Raw genomic sequence first — 22,232 nt, 5'->3', positions numbered from 1 at the left:
CTATAGGCTCTCTCTTCATTAAAGGGAAATTACACCTCGAACAGTCTTCTCATATACCGTACAGATATTTCGGGAGGCAATGCTGCATGCACAGGTCTCATAAGTGTTCATACTAAGCATAATTGGCAGCAGAGTTGAATTTGCATGGACTGTCCTGTATTTTTGGAAACAATCCTGAATAATTTGGGCCAATCTTGAAACAGAAAGAGGTGGGATTTACATACACTCCACCCAAAGTGTGGGTGGATCCCTGGAGGCAGGACTTAAATGTTCCAATTTTACCGACAGTAATATAGGTATGTATGCGAAGGTGGCTTCTCCTTTGTTCAAGACAGAGTGCCACTGACCACAGAGGCATGGACATTTGGTTGGGGCACATAAAACCTATATGACCTGAAGTTCCCCTTTAAATAACCAGTAAAGTCTGGATTTGGAGACTGATATAAATAAAAAAAAATCGACTGAAAGCATTCCTCTAGACCCTGCAGTTTATGAGTGCTATAAATATTTATACAATTATATATACATCCACAGTGGAATTTTTTTTTTTCAAGTTCTTTTTCTTTATCATAAAAAAACAAGTAAAACAGTACACGTATCAACCCAAATAATTATAATATTAATTAAAAAATGTACAAGTTTAACTTAGTCCCTGCTGCAAGTGATGGCGTAGAAAAAAAAAAAATAACAGAACAAAAAAAAAGTTTCAACGATCGCGCGTTTTAGTTCACATCTGTCCGTAGACTCAAGTTTCATGTTGGTCCATCCAAGGAAAAAAAAGGGAAATTGTGGGGCAGGGGGAGGTGTGCGTGAAAAGAAAAAAACAAAACCCAGAACTATGAGTGTTATCCTCACACCAAGTGTCAGCTCTTCAGTCCACTCTGCAAAATATTTAGGAAGACGGTAGAAAGAGTTTTGCTTTTCGTTCCTTTGCTTTTCGTGGCAGCCACTCCTCGGCTGGAGGGGATTTTTTTTTCTCTCTCTCTGACGGGCAACAAGCCCAACAAGAACTGAGGATTTGTTCAAAGGCTTTGTTATTTTGGAAGCTGGAGGAAAAAAGATAAAAATGTAATGAGCCTGACACCCGGTAAGGCTGAATGTTAGTGAGCGTGAATGTCTATGTTTTGACCGTTCAGAAGTGCGTCTGCCGGGCTCTGCGCTGACACCAAGTGGTGAGGGGAGGTGCCTGTGGGCAGGATCATGGAGGCGTGATGTGGGTGCCCGGGGAGGTAGGAGTGTAAAGACGGTCCGTGACGGAGGCCGGCAGGGTGCGGGGGCATTGCGGGCGTGTAACCGGCCGGCGGGAATCCCATGGTCATAGAGCTTGGGGCTGCACTGTAATCCCCTGGGATCCCTTGGAAGCCTGTAGGCCAAAAAAAAAAAAAAAAGCAAAAAAAGAAACAAAAAAAATGTTAGTTCGTCAGCCATATATCAGCAAATAAATGTAAGTAGTCATATATATCTACCCCTCCCCAGGCAGGAGGTATAAAGGGAAATGATTCATTCAAAAAGTTCAGAAATGTTTGAAAGTTTTTCTTAAAAAACTTTGATGGCTAAAGAGAAATTATGTACATTTAAAATGTTCTTTCAAGAAAAAGAGGGACATGTTGGCTGCATGAAACAGTACCCAGGTTATAAAACATTTTTTTCTGATAAGTTGTCCTTTGGCCATAGCAACAAATCCAAATCCATGTTTTAAAGAGGACTTTTCACTGTATTTTTCCATTGAAATTGACTACATCCTCCAATTGCCGCCGCTCCACTGATTCTGGAACAGTTTTTCTTTTTCTTCTGAGCACCTCCATTCCAAAGTTATGTCCCCCGGTAATAAAGATGCAAATTTTCCCTTCAACACCATAGAACTTCTCAGTGGGTGTGGCCATGTTTTGATTGGCCGACATCAGAAGATAAAAAGCCAACGCCCACAGAGAAGATCTATGCTACACGCCCAGTTAACTAATGTGAAAATTTGCATCCTTACTTCCGGAGGGCATAACTTTGGAACGGAGAAGCACAGAAGAAAAAGAAAAACTGTTCCAGAATCAATGGAGCAGCGGAAATTGGGGGACGCATTCAAAGTAACTAAAAAAAATCTAGTGGAAAATCCTCTTTAAATTCTGCTGGAAAGATAAAAGTTGCCTCTGATTACAGGTCACAAGGCCACTATTGGTGGGGCATTCTTTGATATGCGCGGTACAAAGTCTTTTCATTCACATCATGCAGTCACACAACTCGGCTCTGGGTCAGGTCATGCATTGCCTCGCACAAAAGAGAATGAATGGCGCCAATTTCAGTCCTGACGCTCCCTTTTTTAATGCTATGGCTCACACACCCTATTATAAGAGTGGCCCATGATGAGGTCAGATACATTTTTTAAGGTTATACGTGGAGTTACAATGGATTAAATCCAGTTTGGCTGGTAGAGTGTCGTCTTGGCTAATTTCTGAATGTGGAAGTTAGTACAATAAAAGGTTTTCCCTGCAGCTGTCGGAGAGGGTTAATGTTATCCCTCATTTATAAAATGAAATACTTCCCGCTGCAGCGTAGTGCGCCCTCCGCTGACCCATGATAAAGCGCCGCTCGGAAGCAGAGAAATCTACATACCTGCCCAGTCACTACAATTCGACACGCCGCCACAGACGGACTATTTAGTTTGCTGCCTATCAATTAGCTCCTGCTGGGGTCCTGTGTCCTCATCTTCTGTGGCTAATTCTCCCTCGCAGCCTTACCCCTCCTCCTACTTGCTGCACAGAGACACAGGGAAGACCCCCAGCCCCTTCTCCGCTGCCTCTCCCTGATGTCTCCAGCTGAGGGTAAAGTGATCCTAACGCTTCTTACGGTGCCGTATTTCATCTATGGCGGTCTATCCGCCCCTTATTTTTCACACCTAATGACTGCTGGCAACTACAGATGTGGCGGTTATGGAACCTGCCCCAAGCTCTTTACATGACAGGGAACAAGTAGACATCGAGGGGTCTTGTTCCTAACATATAGGGGGCACTCTCTAAAAATAGAAAAAGACTAGAGTCGATAAAAATTCTACTCGGTTTCCGAAAAAGTTGGGTGAAATCCAATATGGCCTCCTCTTACCAGATGGCCATATTGGTCGATTCCCAGTTCTGCAGCACCATGCAAAATCCATCTCTGCAAAACTAGGAAGATTTATCAGTCTGGCGGTTGGGTGACTGTCTCAGGCGGCCATAATACTGGTCACCCAAAGATGTTGTTATGTTAATTCGTCTCATGAAAATCTGATGACAGATATTCATGGCTGTACCCTGCAGACTTTTTCCACGTCAGATTCCTACCCTTTTTTTACATTGCGTGCAAAAAATTTTTTCGATGCATTTGAGCGGGGGATGAGAAAAGTTCACTCGCGTGCTCGGAAAGTGGGTTTAGGCCTGGATTTTGCATGGGAAATCTGCTACGTTTTGCAAAAAAATAAAAATGCTAAAATTCCGCACTGATAAAAAAATGGTGGCAACCAAATTAGAGGCCTCCTATTTTACGTATAAATGTGATCTCACATCCCCCCCTTCCCCGGTTACACACATGCAGCGGTGGTCATGCATGTGACACGTGTCATCATTCACTCGTTACATGACAAGGGTGACGTGCTCACGATGATAAGAGTGGGTTGGGAAATTGTGACTGACAGGCACCCGGCCCACCCACCTTTCAGGTCAAAAGACAAATATATATATATATAAATATTTACTTACATCCCTAGTACCAGAAAGATGGCAGGGGGTTACATGTAGTGCCACTGCCCTTCCATACCTACGGCCATGCCTAATCCTCCCATCGCTCCTAGGGGAAGACAGGCATCTAAGACCACAAGAAGTCCACTGTGGCACCACCAGCGCCCACATGCAGTGTGTCACCTGGCATACCCCGTGTAACAGACTCATCATCTACTAAAAAAGTCTCCAGCGGAGTCCAAGGTAGGAGAACTACAACCCCAGTCCACACTGATGGGGGCTGTGGTTACACAACAGCCCGTGAAGCTCAGGTTCATATCTCATGTTCTATATGTTAGCAATCTTCATTCTTGTGGTTTGGAAAGACACCAAAACCCATCCAAGTGAGCAGACGGCATTACTCTGCCCCTAGCTATGTGCTTCCCACTAATTAGACTGAACCCCATCATTGTACTCTTTAAATACATGGATGCTCACCTGGTGGGCGAATTCCCATGTGTTGCTGGCCATCCATAACATATCCCCCAATGTTCTGGCCGTCTGGACTATAGGGGCCGCCACCCTGACCTGTATTAAGAAAAAGAAGACCGGAGCTTTAGTGCAAAATATTTGTGCAAAAAGGTGCAACTTTTTTTTTCAAAAGTGCCAAGAAAAGGGGGTGAAGGTTTAGCCGGAGTGGTAGTAGGCAATAACGATTTGACGTCTTTCTCATAATGAATTAAATTTTCGCCCGTTCATACTCGGTGTAAACTTCAAATTCTGGTGCATGGACAGCCCAAAGACGTGACACGTTTATCCGAAAGATGATTTTCCCCCATATTGTGATCACCTGTTCGATTTGATTGGTCAATCATCGGCTGGACGATTCGTCTTCTTGCATTTATAAACCTGAAATGAAATGTGAACAAGCATTTAGTTGTCAGACGTATGTGTAGAAAACAACTGGTCGTAAATAAACAATTAAATGGAGTGTCCAGGATTAAAAAAAACATGGTTACTTTCATCCAGAAACAGCACAATACCTCTCCATGGGTTGTGTCTGGTATTCTAGCTCAGTTCCATTAAAGTGAAAATCTGAGGTGTAATACCGCACACAACCTGAGTACAGACATGTGGCGCTGTTTTTAAAAGAAAGCAGCCATGTATTCCTAATTCTGTACAAACCTGTTAATTTTATCATATCCCGTTACTAAATTGAAAAACTTCTTTAGGTCACAGGGTTACTGTTTTCTCTAGGCGCTTTTAGGGCTTGTGGACGTTAAAAAGAGGCATCCCCTTTTCCCCAGTTGAGAATGCATTAGGTGGACAGCTCATAGATTTCAAGAATAGTCATCTTCTTCCCCCCATTGAAAAACGTGGACAGTCAGATGGATAAGCTGGACGAGCCCTCTAACAGTGCTGTGTATTGGGGACCAATTTTTATGGCCAGCTTAAAGGGGTCTTCCGGGGCTGCTCACTTCCGCCTTGGAGGTGATCGCTGTCGATGATGTTACGACTCCACGTATTCGTCGAGGCTTGTGTATGTGTCCTATTCTGATGAACAAGATGAGTGCACGATATCTGCCGATGGCGCCCATGTCTTAGCAGTGGAGATGAGCGAATCAAGCCTGGCGGTCCTAAGAATGGCCTCCAACCTGATGGCATCTACGGCTCCCCTTTCGATTAGCTTTCTCATCATTGCGGCATGACGTACACAGAGTTGGCTATCCAAAAAAGGAGCCCTGGCTGCAGTCAGATAGGAGGCGGCTCTCAGGAACCAAATTCTAACCTCTACACAAAATCTTTCGAACTGATTAGCTCATCTCTACTTGACAGGTATGTGGGGTCCTAACATCTTCTGCACCGCTCACCTCTAATGGCAGAAGCTAGCAGCGCTGGACAACCCCTTTAAGACTATGGTTACCCTCCCCCAATGTGGAAGCTTACTGCATGTTTCATACGGCGTCTTACCAGTTATTGACCTGTAGTATCGTGAGCCCGGTGTCTTGCGCTAGCTGTTTCTTCTGTTCTTCTGAGGGATATGGATGCTTTATAAGGAAAGAGCAAAAAAAATGATTTAGGGATCTGGATGAATTTGAAAAACACACAAAAAATATTTTATTGATTAAAAACATTAAGTGGAATCATAAAAAAAAAATTATTTCATCCCACCCCCCACCTAGCTAAATGTGACCGGGCCGGCAGGATACGAGGACGTTCCTATGTTGTCCCCGTCTTTGGGTATGAAGGCCAGGACGCAGTCACACAGGCCTTCTGTCCCTACAACATTGATTCTATCTCTATACTTTTTGTGTACAAAAAGGGCAAATTAACCAGTTTATTAAAGCGGTGGTCGTCCATTAGTCCTTCCACTGATGAATTGAGGATAATCCGAGAGTCTTCTAATAAAACGTCGGACCATCTGGTTTCTTAAGGGTTGAGGTGGGGGAGGATTTGGCCTTTTTTTTTTCTTCATGGTATCCTTCCTAGATCAAGGACAGATGGGACTCACACAAGCCTGGCTTTCTCTTTATCAGGGACCCAGGAAATGTGCAACTGGCCCCCTGCTTGATTAGGAGGCCTTAAAATGACAAAAAAAAAGCTCCATGGACCTGTCAAGGTCGGCAATGATGGATGAGGTTGGGGTTCTTAGGTTGCAGTCAAACACAGACCCTCGCTTGACAGCTTAGTGACAGATGAAGGGCCTAAGTTCAGGCCTAGACAGACGCTTAGGCCAAAAAAAAAGAGAAGCAAACAGGCGGGAGAACGCACAGATCTAAATGGTCGTTAAGAGTTACCCATCCGGGGCTTTGATAATTCGCAGATATTTGTTGTGTAACCAACTTTTGGCTGTGAATCGCTGAGCGAGGCCTGGTTTATTTACGTCTCCAGTAAATGATGGGGAACACAACATTTCTCTCTTCGATTCCACTTAAAACATGTGAAGTGAAGAAATGACATTTTTTTACATACATATATATTTCATTTTTGATGGAGCTGAATTGCAAAAATTTTCTTTTTTTTAACATTTTTCTTTTTTTTTTCCATTAATCCTTTTGGATTCTTCACAAATTTTTCTAAAGGTTATAAAAAATCCCACACACATAGAAATCACACAAAGTGGCGGCCAAGCTCTACAGCATGCCATTTTATCCCATTTTAAAATTAATAGTCAATGGCGGTGTGACTTGTGCAGATACCTTTTTTTTTACGCCCCAATCCACACGTCGTTATCGATTAAAAATATATACAATTACGTAAAAAATGGACGTTGGAGAGTTTTTTGGCAGCCCTTAGGCTATTCTGGGTCACCGTACCTCTAAAACAAATATCTAAACACCTCTGAAACAAATATCTACCTGAAATATCTATCTAATATCTATCTGAAAACATAAAGCCATCTTCTGTGCGCTCCAAAATATCTGAACCAGGTGTGAACTGGTCCAGCGGAGGTTCCTCCAGTGAGTCTAGGCTCGGAAGCTGCCATATGTTAGACAGCTGTCGGCCTAACCTTCATTAGGCAGACAGCTCCCGAATCTCCCGTATATGTAAGAAAGGACTGGGCATAGACAGAAGAGGGTCCGAGTGCAAGACCAATATATGGGCCCTTTCCAGTCCAATAACTTATCACAAGCACAATTCCACCCTTATCTCTCGAACCCCTGCGTGGCTGCACAGGTTGCACCAATGGTATATCCACCCCTGAATTTTGAGCAATCGTGTGTTTTCAAGGGGAAAAAAGGAAAATGTCGCTGCCAGACTCTTCTTGGTCTGATACATGAGAACTGCCACCCCTATGTGGGGCCATTATTCTGTATGGAGGACTATGTGGGCCAATTATTATGTATGGAGGACTATGTTGGGCTCATTATTCTGCATGGAGGACTATGTGGGCCCATTATTCTGTATGGAGGACTATGTGGAGCCATTATTCTGTATGGAGGACTATGTGGGACCGATTATTCTGTATGGAGGACTATGTGGACCCATTATTCTGTATGGAGGACTGTGTGGGGCCCATTATTCTGTATGGAGGACTATGTGGGGCCATTATTCTGTATGGAGGACTATGTAGGGCCCATTATTCTGTATGGAGGACTATGTGGGGCCCATTATACTGTATGGAGGACTATGTGGGAGCTATTATTCTCTATGGAGGACTATGGAGGGCCCATTATTCTGTATGGAGGACTATGTGGGGCCCATTATACTGTATGGAGGACTATGTGGGAGCTATTATTCTCTATGGAGGACTATGGAGGGCCCATTATTCTGTATGGAGGACTATGTAGGGCCTTTGTTTTTCGTTTTGGCCCTTTGTTTAAGTTTGACATCCCTGATCTAATGTGTATGGGGGCCTATGACTCAGACAACCCCTGTGTGATACGGACGACCCTTGATGAGAATGGGTCACATTTTTGGGGTTTATAATTTTATAAGTGGAGCATGAGCAGCATTAAAGACCTCGCATATTAGGCGACACATCCACAGTAGTGGGCAACCGGTGGCCCAGAACGTAACACATTAGCCTGAAAGGGTCTTGCTTTACATAGGTATCATCCACCCTGAAATCAAACCTCCATTTTCATGCGTTTTGACAATTTTGAAGAGCTGCCAATGGAAACTGCATATATAAAGGCTGCGTGATGCGCTGCCCGATCCAGAGATGTTCAGCAGCTGACTCTCCCTCTCTTCTCTCCCCGATGCGGTGCCTGCCGCTAAGCAGGTTCAGGGTAATTACCTAGAATTGATTACCCGTTTACCAGCTTCTAATAGGTTTATAGCTTCGTCAATTAGTAACTAATTGGTCAGCGTTCATTAACTCTGCTTTGTTTAACTAGGCAAGGACAGGCCCTGTTCTGACTAATTGTTTCTGTGCACTCCGCTAGCTGAGATTTTGCCCGGGGCCGACTTCATGGGTAGTTACAGCAGAGATTCTGAGCTTTTATGCTGCACTTTAGTAATTTTTAATTGGGTCAGCATTGTTAATATCTCCTACGAAGAAGCTGGGAGGGGAAAGTCTTGTTTAAAAAAAAAATCAATCATACAGCGACGGATTGCAAACAGGGAAAAGGATGTAAACTGGGTGCAAAATAGAAAAAAAAATTTTTTTTTAAATTAATAATAATAATAAAACGCATTGATTGCTGGACGCCACATCTGATGAAAAGTATGTGGTGACATAGAGAAGCTTGTATTTTTTTTACCTTTCTCACGGTTTACAAAAACATTTCAATAGGCTGGTAACGGGATATAAAGTGTAATGGGTACCTCTAAAAATTATACAGGGACAAGTTAGTCTCCTTAAAAGGGATTTTCTCATCATTACAAATGGATAGAACTGAACTGTTCTTGTAAAAACAATCATAATTTACCTCTTTCTCAAGAAGGGTTTTCAATTTTATTGTTTATGGCTCGTAGCCTAAGTTACCAGCCACTGCTGAAGTCAATCAGGGGTGGCCAGTCTACCGAGCCACTGAGCACGGTTCTGCCTATGTAGTTTGCAAGTGCTGCTCTGAAGATGTCTGGATTGCTGGATCCGGCTAGATTCAGTACCACCGCGCTCCTCTGATTGTGCAGGACTAACGCAACCTCTGTTTGCAGCACTGGAAAGTGCCGAGTTTGGCCAGATGGCTCAATAATGACTCTAATCTATAACAATCAAAATCAGGAGCACAGGGCTCCTCAACAAACAGGAAGGGTAGCAGAGCGCACTGCTCCCCAGCAAATAGGAAGGGTAGCAGAGAGCACTGTTCCACAGCAAATAGGAAGGGTAGCAGAGCACACTGCTCCCTAGCAAACAGGAAGGATAGCAGAGCACACTGCTCCCTAGCAAACAGGAAGGATAGCAGAGCACACTGCTCCCTAGCAAACAGGAAGGATAGCAGAGCACACTGCTCCCTAGCAAACAGGAAGTATAGCAGAGCAAACTGCTCCCTAGCAAACAGGAAGTATAGCAGAGCACACTGCTCCCTAGCAAACAGGAAGGATAGCAGAGCACACTGCTCCCTAGCAAACAGGAAGTATAGCAGAGCACACTGCTCCCTAGCAAACAGGAAGGATAGCAGAGCACACTGCTCCCTAGCAAACAGGAAGGATAGCAGAGCACACTGCTCCCTAACAAACAGGAAGTATAGCAGAGCACACTGCTCCCTAGCAAACAGGAAGGATAGCAGAGCACACTGCTCCCTAGCAAACAGGAATGATAGCAGAGCACACTGCTCCATAGCAAACAGGAAGGATAACAGCACACTGCTCCTCAGCAAACAGGATGGGCTGCAGAATTCTCCTGATTAAGATCTTGGGACAACCCCTTTAAAGTCTTGTACTGTGAGTCCACAGTAAACCCAAGTCTAGATCTATATATCCCAAATTCTACAACCATATTTCCCTAGAAGCGGATCAGTATCGACAATGTACTTACCGAAAGGTGCTGGAAGAGCCACGCCCGCATTATGTTTGTGGCCACTTTAGGAAAAATGCCCCGTTTCTTGTTCCTCTTTTTGTCCCTGTCTAAGTCATCGTCATCCCCCGTGCTGGGTGAGGCCACGCTGTTGTCTAGACAGTCACCTAAAGGGTAAAAAAAAACAAAAAAATAAAATGGAGATTAGCATACCGGATATTAAAGCGTTAAAACATTTCTGTACCGCAAGATTCCAACCGCGAGAACCATGCGATAATCCAAGGCTGATTTCACGATTTTTTGGAGCAATGTGGAGGTCACAAGTCCTGACACCCTGGGAGACATGATAACAAACTACAAAAAATAAGCCTTTTGTAAGGTTGATGCACAAAGCTAATTACAGATGAGATGTGATAAGTAACGAACGCGTACAAACAAATTGTGATTCTATGGTAATAAAAAAAATAGATGTTTTTCTCATATATACCAACTGGTTATTTCTAATGCAAGAATGCTATAAAGGAATTCCAGAGATCTCCAGCTTTTATAGGACAGGGTAGGCGCCCGGGGCAGTCACGGATGGGCAGATGTCTCGATGATACTTTATTAGAAGGCATCTGCCCATGTTTCTGTCCAGAGTAGAGAAATCTTCTACCACCAATGTATGGCCAAGTTCACACAAACCTTTAACCCCTTTACGCCGCAGCTCTTTTCCATTTTTGTGCTTTCGTTTTCTGCTACCTTCCTTCCCAGAGCCATAACTTTTTTATTTTTTTGTCAATATGGCCATGTGAGGGCTTGTTTTTTTTGCCGGACGAGTTGTACTTTTGAACGACACCATTGGTTTTACCATATCGTGTACTTTTTTTGCCTTGAAATTGCAAAAAAAAAGGCAATTCCACAATTTGGGTGTGGGATTTTTTTTTTTACCATGTTCACTAAATGCTAAAAATGACCTGGCATCATGATTCTCCAGGTCATTACGAGTTCATAGATACCAAATATTTATAGGTTCTTTTTTATTTGAGTGGTAAAAAAAAAATCCAAAGTTTGTTAAAAAAAAAAAAAAAGACTTGTAGCGTCTCCATTTTTCAGTATCTGGGGCTGGGTGAGGGCTTATTTTTTTTGCGCCGAGCTGCCATTTTTTATTGATACAATTTTGGGGGTTTATTGCATTTTATTGTAGTGTTGTAGCGACCAAAAAAACTTAATTCTGGCATTTAGATTTTTTTTCTCGTTACGCTGTTTACCGATCGGATTAATTCTTTTTATATATTGCTAGATCGGGCGATTCTGAACGCGGCGATACCAAATATTTGTATATTTGATTTTTTTTTATTGTTTTGTTTTGAATGGGGCGTGATTTGAACTTTTACATATTTTTAATTTGTTAAATATTTTTAAAAACATTTTTTTCTACTTTTCACTTGCTTCAACAGTCTCCATGGGAGACTAAAAGCTCCGATCATCTGATCGCCTGTGCTACACCCAGCAGGGCTTCAACCATGCTATGTGTAACAAAAATGCTGATCTGCTATGAGCGCCGATCACTGGGCCACTGTCAGAGATTGACAGCGGCATGTAACATATCAGCCGCGGGTGGATCGCGATTCCACCCGCGGCTGTTAGGGGCACATGACAGCTGATCAGATCAGCGCCGGAACCTGCACTAAAGGGGGAGATGCGACATGCGCCGTACAAATCATCCGATTTTCATGTAGGACAAAACAGACCATTTTTTGTCTGCTTAAATTTACACTCTACATACAGTTTTCAATGTTAAAGAATTTCAAAGTATCTGTAAAAATCATGGTTGTTCCGTACAGGATCCAATTTATTTGTGCACGTCCGTAGACTTGAATGGACCAGTCTTATCCGAGATACAGAGAAGACTAAAGCATGGCTCTTTTTTTTTTTTTCACAGGGTACCGTAACGGTCATCTGAACAGCCCTATAGAACATTATTGGTCTGAGTGCAATAAGTTTTTTTCGCCAACAATATGGTCGAGTGAACTTAGTAACCATCACCGCTAATAAGCGAAGATGTGATATATTCCAGTATGAAATGTGTTCAAAAGAAACTCAGGACGAGACTGAAGGTCAGTTTTCATCCATTTTTCTTGGAACGGATGTCCATTTCTGGAGGATGTCCCTTTCTGGACCGATGCGCTCTACCTCGGCCTGGGCCTGCACACACAATCTATCCTGTCTTCTAAACATAAATCAGAGAGGAGGAGGACAGGGGGGACTATATAACAGCTGCTCAGCTCCTATAACCTGCGGCAAAAAAGAGGCTTAAAAGCTTGCCTGGAGGGGAAGTAAATTATGCATCAGAGCCTGCGTCTGCTCGTCCCCGTGTTACACAGTATTGCTTCCCTCCCCTCACCTCCACAACGCCCCGTTATCCTTTCTGATCCCATATGCAAAATGCAGCACTGGCTGATGAATTTTCATAAAGTTATGAAGATTCAAGAACAAAGGTTTCTTATACAGGGGGGGACGCGCCGATGTGTGTTGGGGTCATATGAGGTAGGGGAGAAGCATGGGTGCGGGGTGCTCATTATATTGTCTCCTGGGTAGATGACCTGGAGGGCAGGAGTACACAGCAACATCAGATTTGGGAAGGAATGGGATAGTTTTCCTATTTTCAGTGGTCATCAGTCCGCATGAGCAAAAGTATAATAAAAAATTAAGTTCTGGGCTCTTTGCATATTTAATTTTTTGCTTATTTTGTGTATAATTCCGATGACACCTTATAGCCATGCAGTGGTATATGTTATACTTCAGCCATTGTATAAAAAAAAAGTATATCTGTTACTCCTATATCAGGGTGGGCAATTCATTTAACAAAGTGGGCTACACAAGGAACCGGGACTCTGTGGAGGACCAATTGGGGGATAACGGGCAGCTATGGCTGCGACACCAATCACGTGGCCAAAGATCGCTCTGTGCTGCTGCTACATTGCGTCGCCAACGATCGCTCTGTGCTGCTGCTACATCGCGTGGCCAAAGATTGCTCTGTGCTACTGCTACATCGCGGGGCCAAAGACCTCTCTGTGCTGCTGCTACATCGAGGGACCAAAGATCACTCTGTGCTGCTGCTACATTGTGTGGCCAAAGATTGCTCTGTGCTGCTGCTATATCACATCACCAAAGATCGCTCTGAGCTGCTGCTGCATCGCATGACCAAAGATCGCTCTGTGCTGCTATATCATGTGGCCAAAGATCGCTCTGTGCTGCTGCTACATTGCGAGACCAAAGATCGCTCTGTGCTGCTGCTACATCACGTGGCCAAAGATCGCTCTGTGCTGCTGCTACATCGCGGGACCAAAGATCGCTCTGTGCTGCTGCTACATCACGGGACCAAAGATCGCTCTGTGCTGCTGCTGCTGCATGTCGTGACTAAAGATCGCTGTGTTGCTGCTACATCATGTGGTCAAAGATCACTCTGTGCTGCTGGTATATCGTGTGACCAAAGATCGCTCTGTGCTGCTGCTCCATCATGTGACCAAAGATCGCTGTGTTGCTGCTACATTGAGTGACCAAAGATCGCTCTGTGCTGCTGCTACAATGTGTGACCAAAGATCGCTGTGTTGCTGCTACATTGAGTGACCAAAGATCGCTCTGTGCTGCTGCTACATCGTGTGACCAAAGTCTCTCTGTGCTGCTGCTACATCGCGTGAACAACAATCGCTCTTTGCTGCTATTAGCTAGCAGTGCAATGCAGGTAAACGGGGCGATCTGCAGGGCATTGCCAAAAACATGTAACCCTCCAGCTTTGGACAGTACATAGTCATGCACGTATATAAGAACACCATGCACGCAGTATAACTGCATTGCGCTGTCAGTGTGGCAGCAAATGTTTTTTTTTTATTTCCGTATGTGTATGCGTCTTTCTGCACCATCATTACTGTGTGCACACTCACGTATAAGTAAATTGAAAAAGAAAATAGCAGTTGCCTTCTAATTTCCAAAGAATGAGATGTGTCTCATAAAATGTCCAGCTCTGTCCTATATTGTAAAAAGAAAAAACGTTTACGGACGCACTTTGTTGCACAGCGGCCTATGGATCTGTTCAGTGCCACGTGTGTTCCTGCCACGGCTAAAGTAAAGACGAAATGTGAACAGATCTTTAACTAGCGGATGATTATCCAGATCTGTGCCCCGACCAGAGATCTGTCAGCATTGGGTATAATCTAATCAGCTCCTATCTTAGGTTTATAGAAAGCCATTCTGCCTCCCGCCTCATTGAATCAGAGCCGATAGAGGACTGGAGATAACTCAATCAGTCCTGATCAACAGATAATTGGGACCATTACTACTCTATAATTATATAGTACACAAGCCGAGATAATCCGGCGTGTCCGCACGATCACGGGAGTCATTACTGACCAGGCGTCACGGAGGGGCACGGCTTGGGGGTCAGCCAGCCCCCTCCCCGTAATGGTTATAAGTTCCTTTTTTAATATGGATCTACAGATACATAGAGGTCTGAGTGAGCGAGGCAGCGGCTTCTGGAACAGGCAGCACACGTCTGCTCCACTTGTTTATTTTACACTAATCCAGTTTACATACTGCAAGGAGCGACTGGAAGAGGGAGAGGGTGGTGCTGCTACGGGGAGAGAGTGCGGATCTGGGGGCGGTATGCATGGCCCCCCCTTAGGATTATTCTGTGATTAACCAACACTCCCTGTGGCTTTATAGCAGCCCTTGCTGTGAGTCAATGAAGCAGACACACAGTGCAGCAGCATGAAGAAGAAGAAGAAGGCGACTGAAGGGGGGGGGATGTAGTGTTGAGCAATTGAAGGGGGGTGGGGATGCGGAGATTTATGAATGAGCGGTCACACACAGATGGAAGGGAAAAAAAAACAACTTCTCCAGCAGCCCAGTTAAGGCTCTCTGCACAGTTATCTGATGACCTTGAAGTTTGAGAGCGGGGAAGGGGGGGGGAAGGGGGTGGGTGATGCAATGAAAGAAGGGGTCTGGATTTGGCACAAGAAGCTGGCTTTGATTGCAGGATACTAAAGACTCAGATTTGGACCCCAGAACCTGACGCTGATCAGTTTGTCCCCGCGATCCGGCAGGGTCAGCCTGTAGGGTGTACAATCCACCTCTCCGCGGCCCCTTCGCTCTCAGCAATTCCTAGCAAACCATTCTACTCCATCCAGGCGGAGTGCTGGAATCCCGCTCCTAATTACCATATCAGTCATCCTGATCTATAAGTAAACACTGAAATGCCTTCATGACCAACTCAAAATGCAGCTGGCCTTCCCCAATTGTCCCTGGCGAGGCCTGGTGCCCACCCCCAACTCCAGGTTCTCCGGCTGCTTTTAAAGCCCCTCTTCTTCTTCTTCCTCTTCTTCTTCTTCTAAGTCTCGAAAATTAACTGTTCGCCTTTTTTTTTTTAATGACCATTGCGGAAGAATAAGTTGTGAAATTACGATTCCTAAGATGCTACAAACCACAATCTATGAGAACGCAATAAGTCTGAAATTACAATTTTATTTTTTTTTCTTAAATGTTTCCTATACGCCTATAATGGGACAAAGTATGGGAAAGTTGACCTACACGGCATTTTTTTTTTTCATACATTACGGAGCCTTACTATAAAATAGAAAAAAAAAATCTAAAAATCTGTAAAAATAATAAATTAAGAAAAAATATTGAGTTTGTGTCGCCATTTTCCAAAACCCGTAACTTTTTATATGTATTTTTCTATCAATGCAGCTGTGTGAGGGCTTGTTTTCTGCACGCTGAGCTGTAGCTTTTATTGATACTATTTTGAGGGACATAGAAGGTTTTGATTGCTTTTTATTGCATTTTTTTCCATGGGGAGGTGCGTTAATGGAACAGTGATAATTCCAAGGCTTTGATTTCTTTTTTTGCTTTACAAGGTTTAAATAATTGGCTTATTTTCATAGATCGGACTTTTGCGGATGCAGCCAAATGCCAAGTATGTTTATTTTTTATTTCTTTATTTTCACCGTGAGAAAAGGAAGTTGATTTCAATTTTTATATTTTTTTAAATAATTTTTACAACTTTTTTTTTCATGTTACACTTTTTTTTTAAACCCCCAATCTGCGATTTGTTTGATTGTTTGCTCTATATACTGTAAAATCGTACAAATCACGGTCTCCTATGAGACTTTACAGGATTATCAAGATGACAGCGTTATAGGGACTTCAATGGGGCCCCAACTGCCTTGGATTGGAACCCTGCAATCATGTCGCAAGGGGCTGAGTGTGCCCAATTGGAACCAGGCAGCTTATATACCGCTGTCAGTAATTAATAACAGCATTTAAAGTGTTAACCAGCAGCGATCAGAGCTAGCTTTAATTGCAGCTGTATAGCACAGTGCCGGCTGTATAGCACAGTGTCGATGCCATTCTGTATAGCACAGTGTCGATGTCATCCTGTATAGCACAGTGCAGGCTGTATAGCACAGTGCCGGTGCCATCCAGTATAGTACAGTGTCGATGTCATCCTGTACAGCATAGTGCCGGCTGTATAGCACAGTGCCGATGCCATCCTGTACAGCATAGTGCAGGCTGTATAGCACAGTTCCGGCTGTATAGCACAGTGCCGATGCCATACTGTACAGCATAGTGCAGGCTGTATAGCACAGTTCCGGCTGTCTAGCACAGTGCTGATGCCATCCTGTAGAGCATAGTGCCGGCAATATAGCACAGTTCCGGTTGTATAGCACAGTGCCGGCTGTATAGTACACTGCTGGTGCCATCCTATATAGCACAGTGCCGGTTGTAAAGCACAGTACCGGCTGTATAGCACGGTGCCGGCTGTATAGCACGGTGCCGGTGCCATCCTGTATAGCACAGTGCCGGCTGTATAGCACAGTGCCGGTGTCATCCTGTATAGCATGGTGCCGGCTGTATAGCAAAGTGCTGGTGCCATCCTGTATAGCACAGTGCCAGCTATATAGCACAGTGCCGGTGCCATCCTGTATAACACAGTGCCAGCTGTATAGCACAGTGCTGGTGCCATCCTGTATAGCACAGTGCCGGCTCTATAGCACAGTGCTGGTGCCATCCTGAATAACACAGTGCCGGCTCTATAGCACAGTGCTGGTGCCATCCTGTATAGCACAGTGCCAGCTGTATAGCACAGTGCCGGTGCCATCCTGTATAGCACAGTGCCAGCTGTATAGCACAGTGCCGGTGCCATCCTATATAGCACAGTGCTGGTGCCATCCTGTATAACACAGTGCCGGCTGTATAGCACAGTGCTGATGCCATCCTGTATAGCACAGTGCCGGCTGTATAGCACAGTGCCGGCTGTATAGCACAGTTCCAGCTGTATAGCACAGTGCCGATGCCATCCTGTACAGAGTAGTGCAGGCTGTATAGCAAAGTGCCGGTGCCATCCTGTATAGCACAGTGCCAGCTGTATAGCACAGTGCCGGTGCCATCCTATATAGCACAGTGCCAGCTGTATAGCACAGTGCTGGTGCCATCCTGTATAACACAGTGCCGGCTGTATAGCACAGTGCTGATGCCATCCTGTATAGCACAGTGCCAGCTGTATAGCACAGTGCCGGCTGTATAGCACAGTTCCAGCTGTATAGCACAGTGCCGATGCCATCCTGTACAGAGTAGTGCAGGCTGTATAGCACAGTGCCGGCTGTGTAGCACATCCGGTGCCTGCAATGTGTGGAGCTTCCTCCATATACCCCGATCCGCTCCATGTTGGATATATACATCATGGAGGATGAAAGGTTTAATATAGACAGATCGCTAGCGTGAGTGACATCGTCCTTACCTTGTTCACTGGAGTTATCCCCGCTCTGTGATGCCAGCCCTCCACTGGATGGACCTGGCGTTCCTGAGTGGGTAGATCCCGTTTCATCGTGATCCCGGATCCATGAGTTATTCTATATAAAAGACATAAAAGTTTAATAAATGCATGATTTAAAATTGGTTTATTTTTTTATGTATAGAGACCGATATGAGTCTCTGATTTCCAGCCGCACCTCGTCCTGGAGAGGGCTCAATACCAAGCAAAGCCATAAAGGAAATCGCAGGCAGCGTTCTAGGGAGAACTCATTTTCTATGGTCTCTTTTGTAAAGAGCTTTTAGAAAACTCAACACCGGGGAGATAAGAGTGGGATGAAAGGAAATCTGCTGCTTGGGATGTGAGGGGTCGTTTTCATTTGTACATACACCCCCTCTGGGAGCTGAACTGACCCTTATTGACCCTTTAATCCCACATTCAAAGAGCTGGCTGCCTTTAGGCTCCCCGGTCCGGCTCGCTGGCTCCCTTTGCCCTGTGTAGTTAGCCGTTACTTCCAGGTGATCACAGAGTTTTAGGTTCCAGCTGTGAAGATTTGGATATAGCAACAACAAAAAAAAAAAATCTGCGACCCTTTACCCCTGTCCTGATTAACCTGGGGGGGCTCAAGGGTTAAAGAGGGAGGCAGGCGGGCGCTCTGACCCCAAGGGAACACAAGGCAGGGAGAGTTTTGTTTGGGATCTGCAGGAGGCCACGATTCAGACACGAGATGTAAATGAAATACAGGCGGCCGTTCCTTTAAATGCTAATTCCTGCCATTCTCTTCATCTGCAAAATTTAGAAAATACTCCCATATTCTTATATAGCGGCAGAAAACCCTACCGAAGGGTCAGAGGCTTTCCCGGCGGGGGTCATCTCTTCCTTAGGACCGCATCATACCAGGGACTGGCGATTGTTTTACGGATCAGTCCCTCCTAACATTAGCATGCGCTAATGACAGTGACCTGGCGAATAGGTCAGCGTTTCCGACAGCGATGTACAAATCTCAACCACGTATTTCCTGGGTCGGTCCCTACACCAAATCCACTGTTGTGAAGAACGCATTTGTAAAAGCAAGGTCAGCCGTGATGCACAATATAGCCCCTGGTGTCTGCAAAAAAAAATGTCACATTTGCATTTATTTTCCTTGGTGCAATAATTTAATATGAACACCAGGGGGGGCTAGGGGAGGGATCCATGCCATCTAACGGACAAGATGGCCTCTGGCGTTACGGTCTGAAAACACAGTACCATGACACCAAATGCCACCGCTTATAGGCGCACTCATTTATCACTATCACTAGTGGAGATAGGACGACATTTAATATTTAAAGGGATGTCACCTGCTATTATTGAGGTATAACCTCTTTAAAGGAAATTCTTCCAGGTCACAGAAAACCCTGCGCATCATACAGTAAGTGCACATCAACCCACAACAGCCGAGGCTACAAAAGGGTGATAGTTAAGTTGCAATGTAATACCCATAACTACCACTGGGGGATGGTAGTGAGGATAACGATCTAAATCTCAAATAAATCTCAAAGTGGCATAAAACTGATGTAAGCGCTCATTGAGACAAGGTGATAAATCAAGAACGAGCTTTTACTGGTTTTCTTTGGCCGGCAATCGCCTAACAAATGAGCTAAAAATGTTTGTTCGTCGGGTGAGATGATTTAGGGCTTGTTCATCGGGTGAGATGATTTAGGGCTTGTTCGGGCGGGTGAGATGATTTAGGGCTTGTTCTTCGGGTGAGATGATTTAGGGCTTGTTCATCGGGTGAGATGATTTAGGGCTTGTTCTTCGGGTGAGATGATTTAGGGCTTGTCCGTCGGGTGAGATGATTAAGGGTTTGATCACCCCCTTTATGTTTTCCGCTACACGTTACAGTACCAGCAAAGGGAATCAGATTTCTGAAATATGCACATGCTGCTTATTTTATTTCCTACCGTTTTCTTTTTTTAAGTCTGCAGCATGTGAATTCTTGCAGCATTTTTCACCTATGCAAATAAAAGTAAAAACCGCATCAAAAACACAGGTATTTTACGCAGTGTCTTTTTTTACTGTTTTTTGGTGCAGTGAAATCTGCCGTAAATACTCTTCTGATCGTCGTTCTCGGCAGCACATCGTCTTTTGTGTCAGCTGGTGATGTGCTGCCGAGTGCACACAGAATGGATCATACTGACCAACATCTTACTGGCATGGAAGTGCAGTCGACTGACTAAATGAGTTATTAAACGACCGATCAGTGGTCGTTTTACGGCTACAGTCTGCCTGTCTGAATGGGTCCTGACGGTGCAATTCTGCTTCCTGCACCCTCCTCACCCTCTATGATTTCATCCTGCGATGAATATTTGGAAACGTTGAGCGCCCACTAGAGGCAGGAGGTATAATTAATGAGCCCTTTTTAACATTGCAGCCTGTGGTGAGGAAGGGGTTAGGCGTGGATGGCGCGCGTGGGGGGTGACAGGCACACAATAGGCCGCTGCTTGGAATTTGGAATTAGTGCACTCAGTGCGAGGCCTCGCTCTGCACCCTGCCTGCTCTGTAGCCTGAAGGAATATTAAAAATGCATCAGTCCAGTATAGGCAAATGCACCGCCTGCATTAGTTTGTAAAGAAGGAGGCGAGAGAACGGCCGGGTGTTATCTAGAGGAAAGCGTAACCCACAATTAACAGTCTTGGGATGTGCCTCATTAAAGATGCAGTGGAGGGTCTCTCTGCTGGGTCTACACCCCCGCCACCGCCTTAACGAACAGGCGCTAGAACGACAGACGCACGTATAGTGCCATAATAAAGTGACGGCCAATGCTAGGAATACGAATAAGACTGCGATCAGGTGACTTTATATTCGGCCCGTGATAGGTGCCATATATTTCTTCCCCCCCAAAAAAAAGGAATGGATCCCATTTATTCCGGGGCTACACAGCGGCGATTCTCAGAAAAGATCTGTACAACATGTCTGATTATTTTAGAACTGTGATTTTACCATAAAAAATGGTCAAATCGCTGCATGCAAAAAAAAAAAGAAAAAGATGTAAAATCCAACAAAAAGTTGGAAACATTTGTGACTATGTGTCGCAGGAGGTCACCATAGAAAATCATTTTAGATGTGATGCCATGTAGACCAAGCCTAAAGGCTCATTCACATGTCCAATTTTATCGCGTACGAGAAAAACAGACCCATTATTCTGTTTAGCGTGTGGTCCAAGTGTCATCCATTTTTCTTGTACATGAAGACATAAAAAAAAAAGTTTCTCCACCTTTTCCATTCTGACCGTGAAAATCGGAACGGAGTCAGTGCGGCACACTTCTTTCACGGACTCACTGATTTGCATTGCCGACTTTGACATGTCTCGGGCGTGAGAATGGCCCCGTAGACTATCGCAGGTATGAGTGTTATCTGTTAAAACCACAGCAAGCACTCATATGAGAAAATCGGAAGTGTGAATAAGCCCTAAAGAAGAGTCTAGAGATTTCCTGCTTTTCTGTTATAGAGTCTACTCAGATGCCCCCCTTATAGAAATCCACCCAAGAACATCCTCACCTGATCTGATAAACTCGTGCAGGATCCTGTGAAATCTTCCAAGTCTGATTTGGAGGAACCGTCGCGGTCGTCTATCACCAGGTCGATGGGCATCTTGCCTTTCAAACAGGTGATATATCGGTGGCAGAAATTGTCACATAGGTCGTGAACCTATAAGGAGGCACAAGATGGTTTCAAGAAGTGATAATCAGTCGCAAGAGCTCTCAGGATTTTATGACAGTCGGGGTTAAACGCTATGATCACATTCTTCACCTAATCAGCTAATCCCTCACTTAGCGGCTTTCTTCGGGATCACACGGGTAACATTTCACCACTCCAGAAACACTACGGGCAGAAAGAGACCGGCTGGGCCAGGAGGAGAGGCGGCACGATCTGCTCTGCCCTAATACGTCCCTACTCGAGGAGTTAGGCAGGACCACCAGAAGATGACACTTTCAGATAGACCTGGCCTGTTGATCAGGTGGCACAAACCTGATGGTTCAGTTCTACACCTAGGGCTGAATTCACAAGGAGTCTTTTTGCTGAGTTTCTGGAGAAGAAACCCTCCATATCCTCCTAAAAAACTTCTTTAGTCTCCAAAAACTCGGCAAAAAAACACCCAAAACTCCACGTGAACACATCCTAGGTCAAGATTTTTGGGGCTAATTCTCCTGAAAAATTGCTTCAAAAATGCTTGGAAAACTCTTCTTATTTATCCCACTTTTACTGTTTATACAAAGAGTCTTTCCGAAAAAATAAATAAATAAAGTGCCCGCCAAGTCTCTAAACGCTCTAAAGTGGGCACTGTTCAATCAGAAGGCTGCAAAAATGCTTCGGAATT

At 44.6% G+C, this 22,232-nt stretch overlaps 1 protein-coding gene across 3 annotated transcripts in view; it reads right to left on the bottom strand.

Annotated features, from left to right (window-relative positions):
- Positions 1 to 505: 505 nt before the first annotated feature.
- The window catches only part of MEIS3 (Meis homeobox 3), a 79,388-nt gene continuing 57,661 nt past the window's right edge, over positions 506 to 22,232 (bottom strand). The window contains exons 6-13 of one of the 3 annotated variants that reach the window (XM_073641630.1): positions 21,413 to 21,562; positions 17,861 to 17,972; positions 10,105 to 10,250; positions 5,652 to 5,728; positions 4,531 to 4,589; positions 4,179 to 4,268; positions 3,723 to 3,807; positions 1,227 to 1,363 (exon numbers count right to left, since the gene is read on the bottom strand). In XM_073641630.1, the coding sequence (XP_073497731.1) occupies positions 3,752 to 3,807; positions 4,179 to 4,268; positions 4,531 to 4,589; positions 5,652 to 5,728; positions 10,105 to 10,250; positions 17,861 to 17,972; positions 21,413 to 21,562 (690 nt within the window). In that variant the 3' untranslated portion in view covers positions 1,227 to 1,363; positions 3,723 to 3,751. Of the gene's footprint in view, positions 1,364 to 3,722; positions 3,811 to 4,178; positions 4,269 to 4,530; positions 4,590 to 5,651; positions 5,729 to 10,104; positions 10,251 to 17,860; positions 17,973 to 21,412; positions 21,563 to 22,232 lie in introns of all 3 variants that reach the window. The other 2 variants (XM_073641629.1, XM_073641628.1) reach the window with 2 other exon arrangements.

The sequence above is a fragment of the Phyllobates terribilis genome, unplaced genomic scaffold (genome assembly GCF_046119375.1).
Source record: "Phyllobates terribilis strain yellow unplaced genomic scaffold, ASM4611937v1 Scaffold_7__3_contigs__length_470593459, whole genome shotgun sequence".
Taxonomy (NCBI): Eukaryota; Metazoa; Chordata; class Amphibia; order Anura; family Dendrobatidae; genus Phyllobates; species Phyllobates terribilis.
The sequence above is the reverse complement of the archived record's forward strand: the minus strand, read 5'-3'. Positions and strand labels throughout refer to the sequence as shown.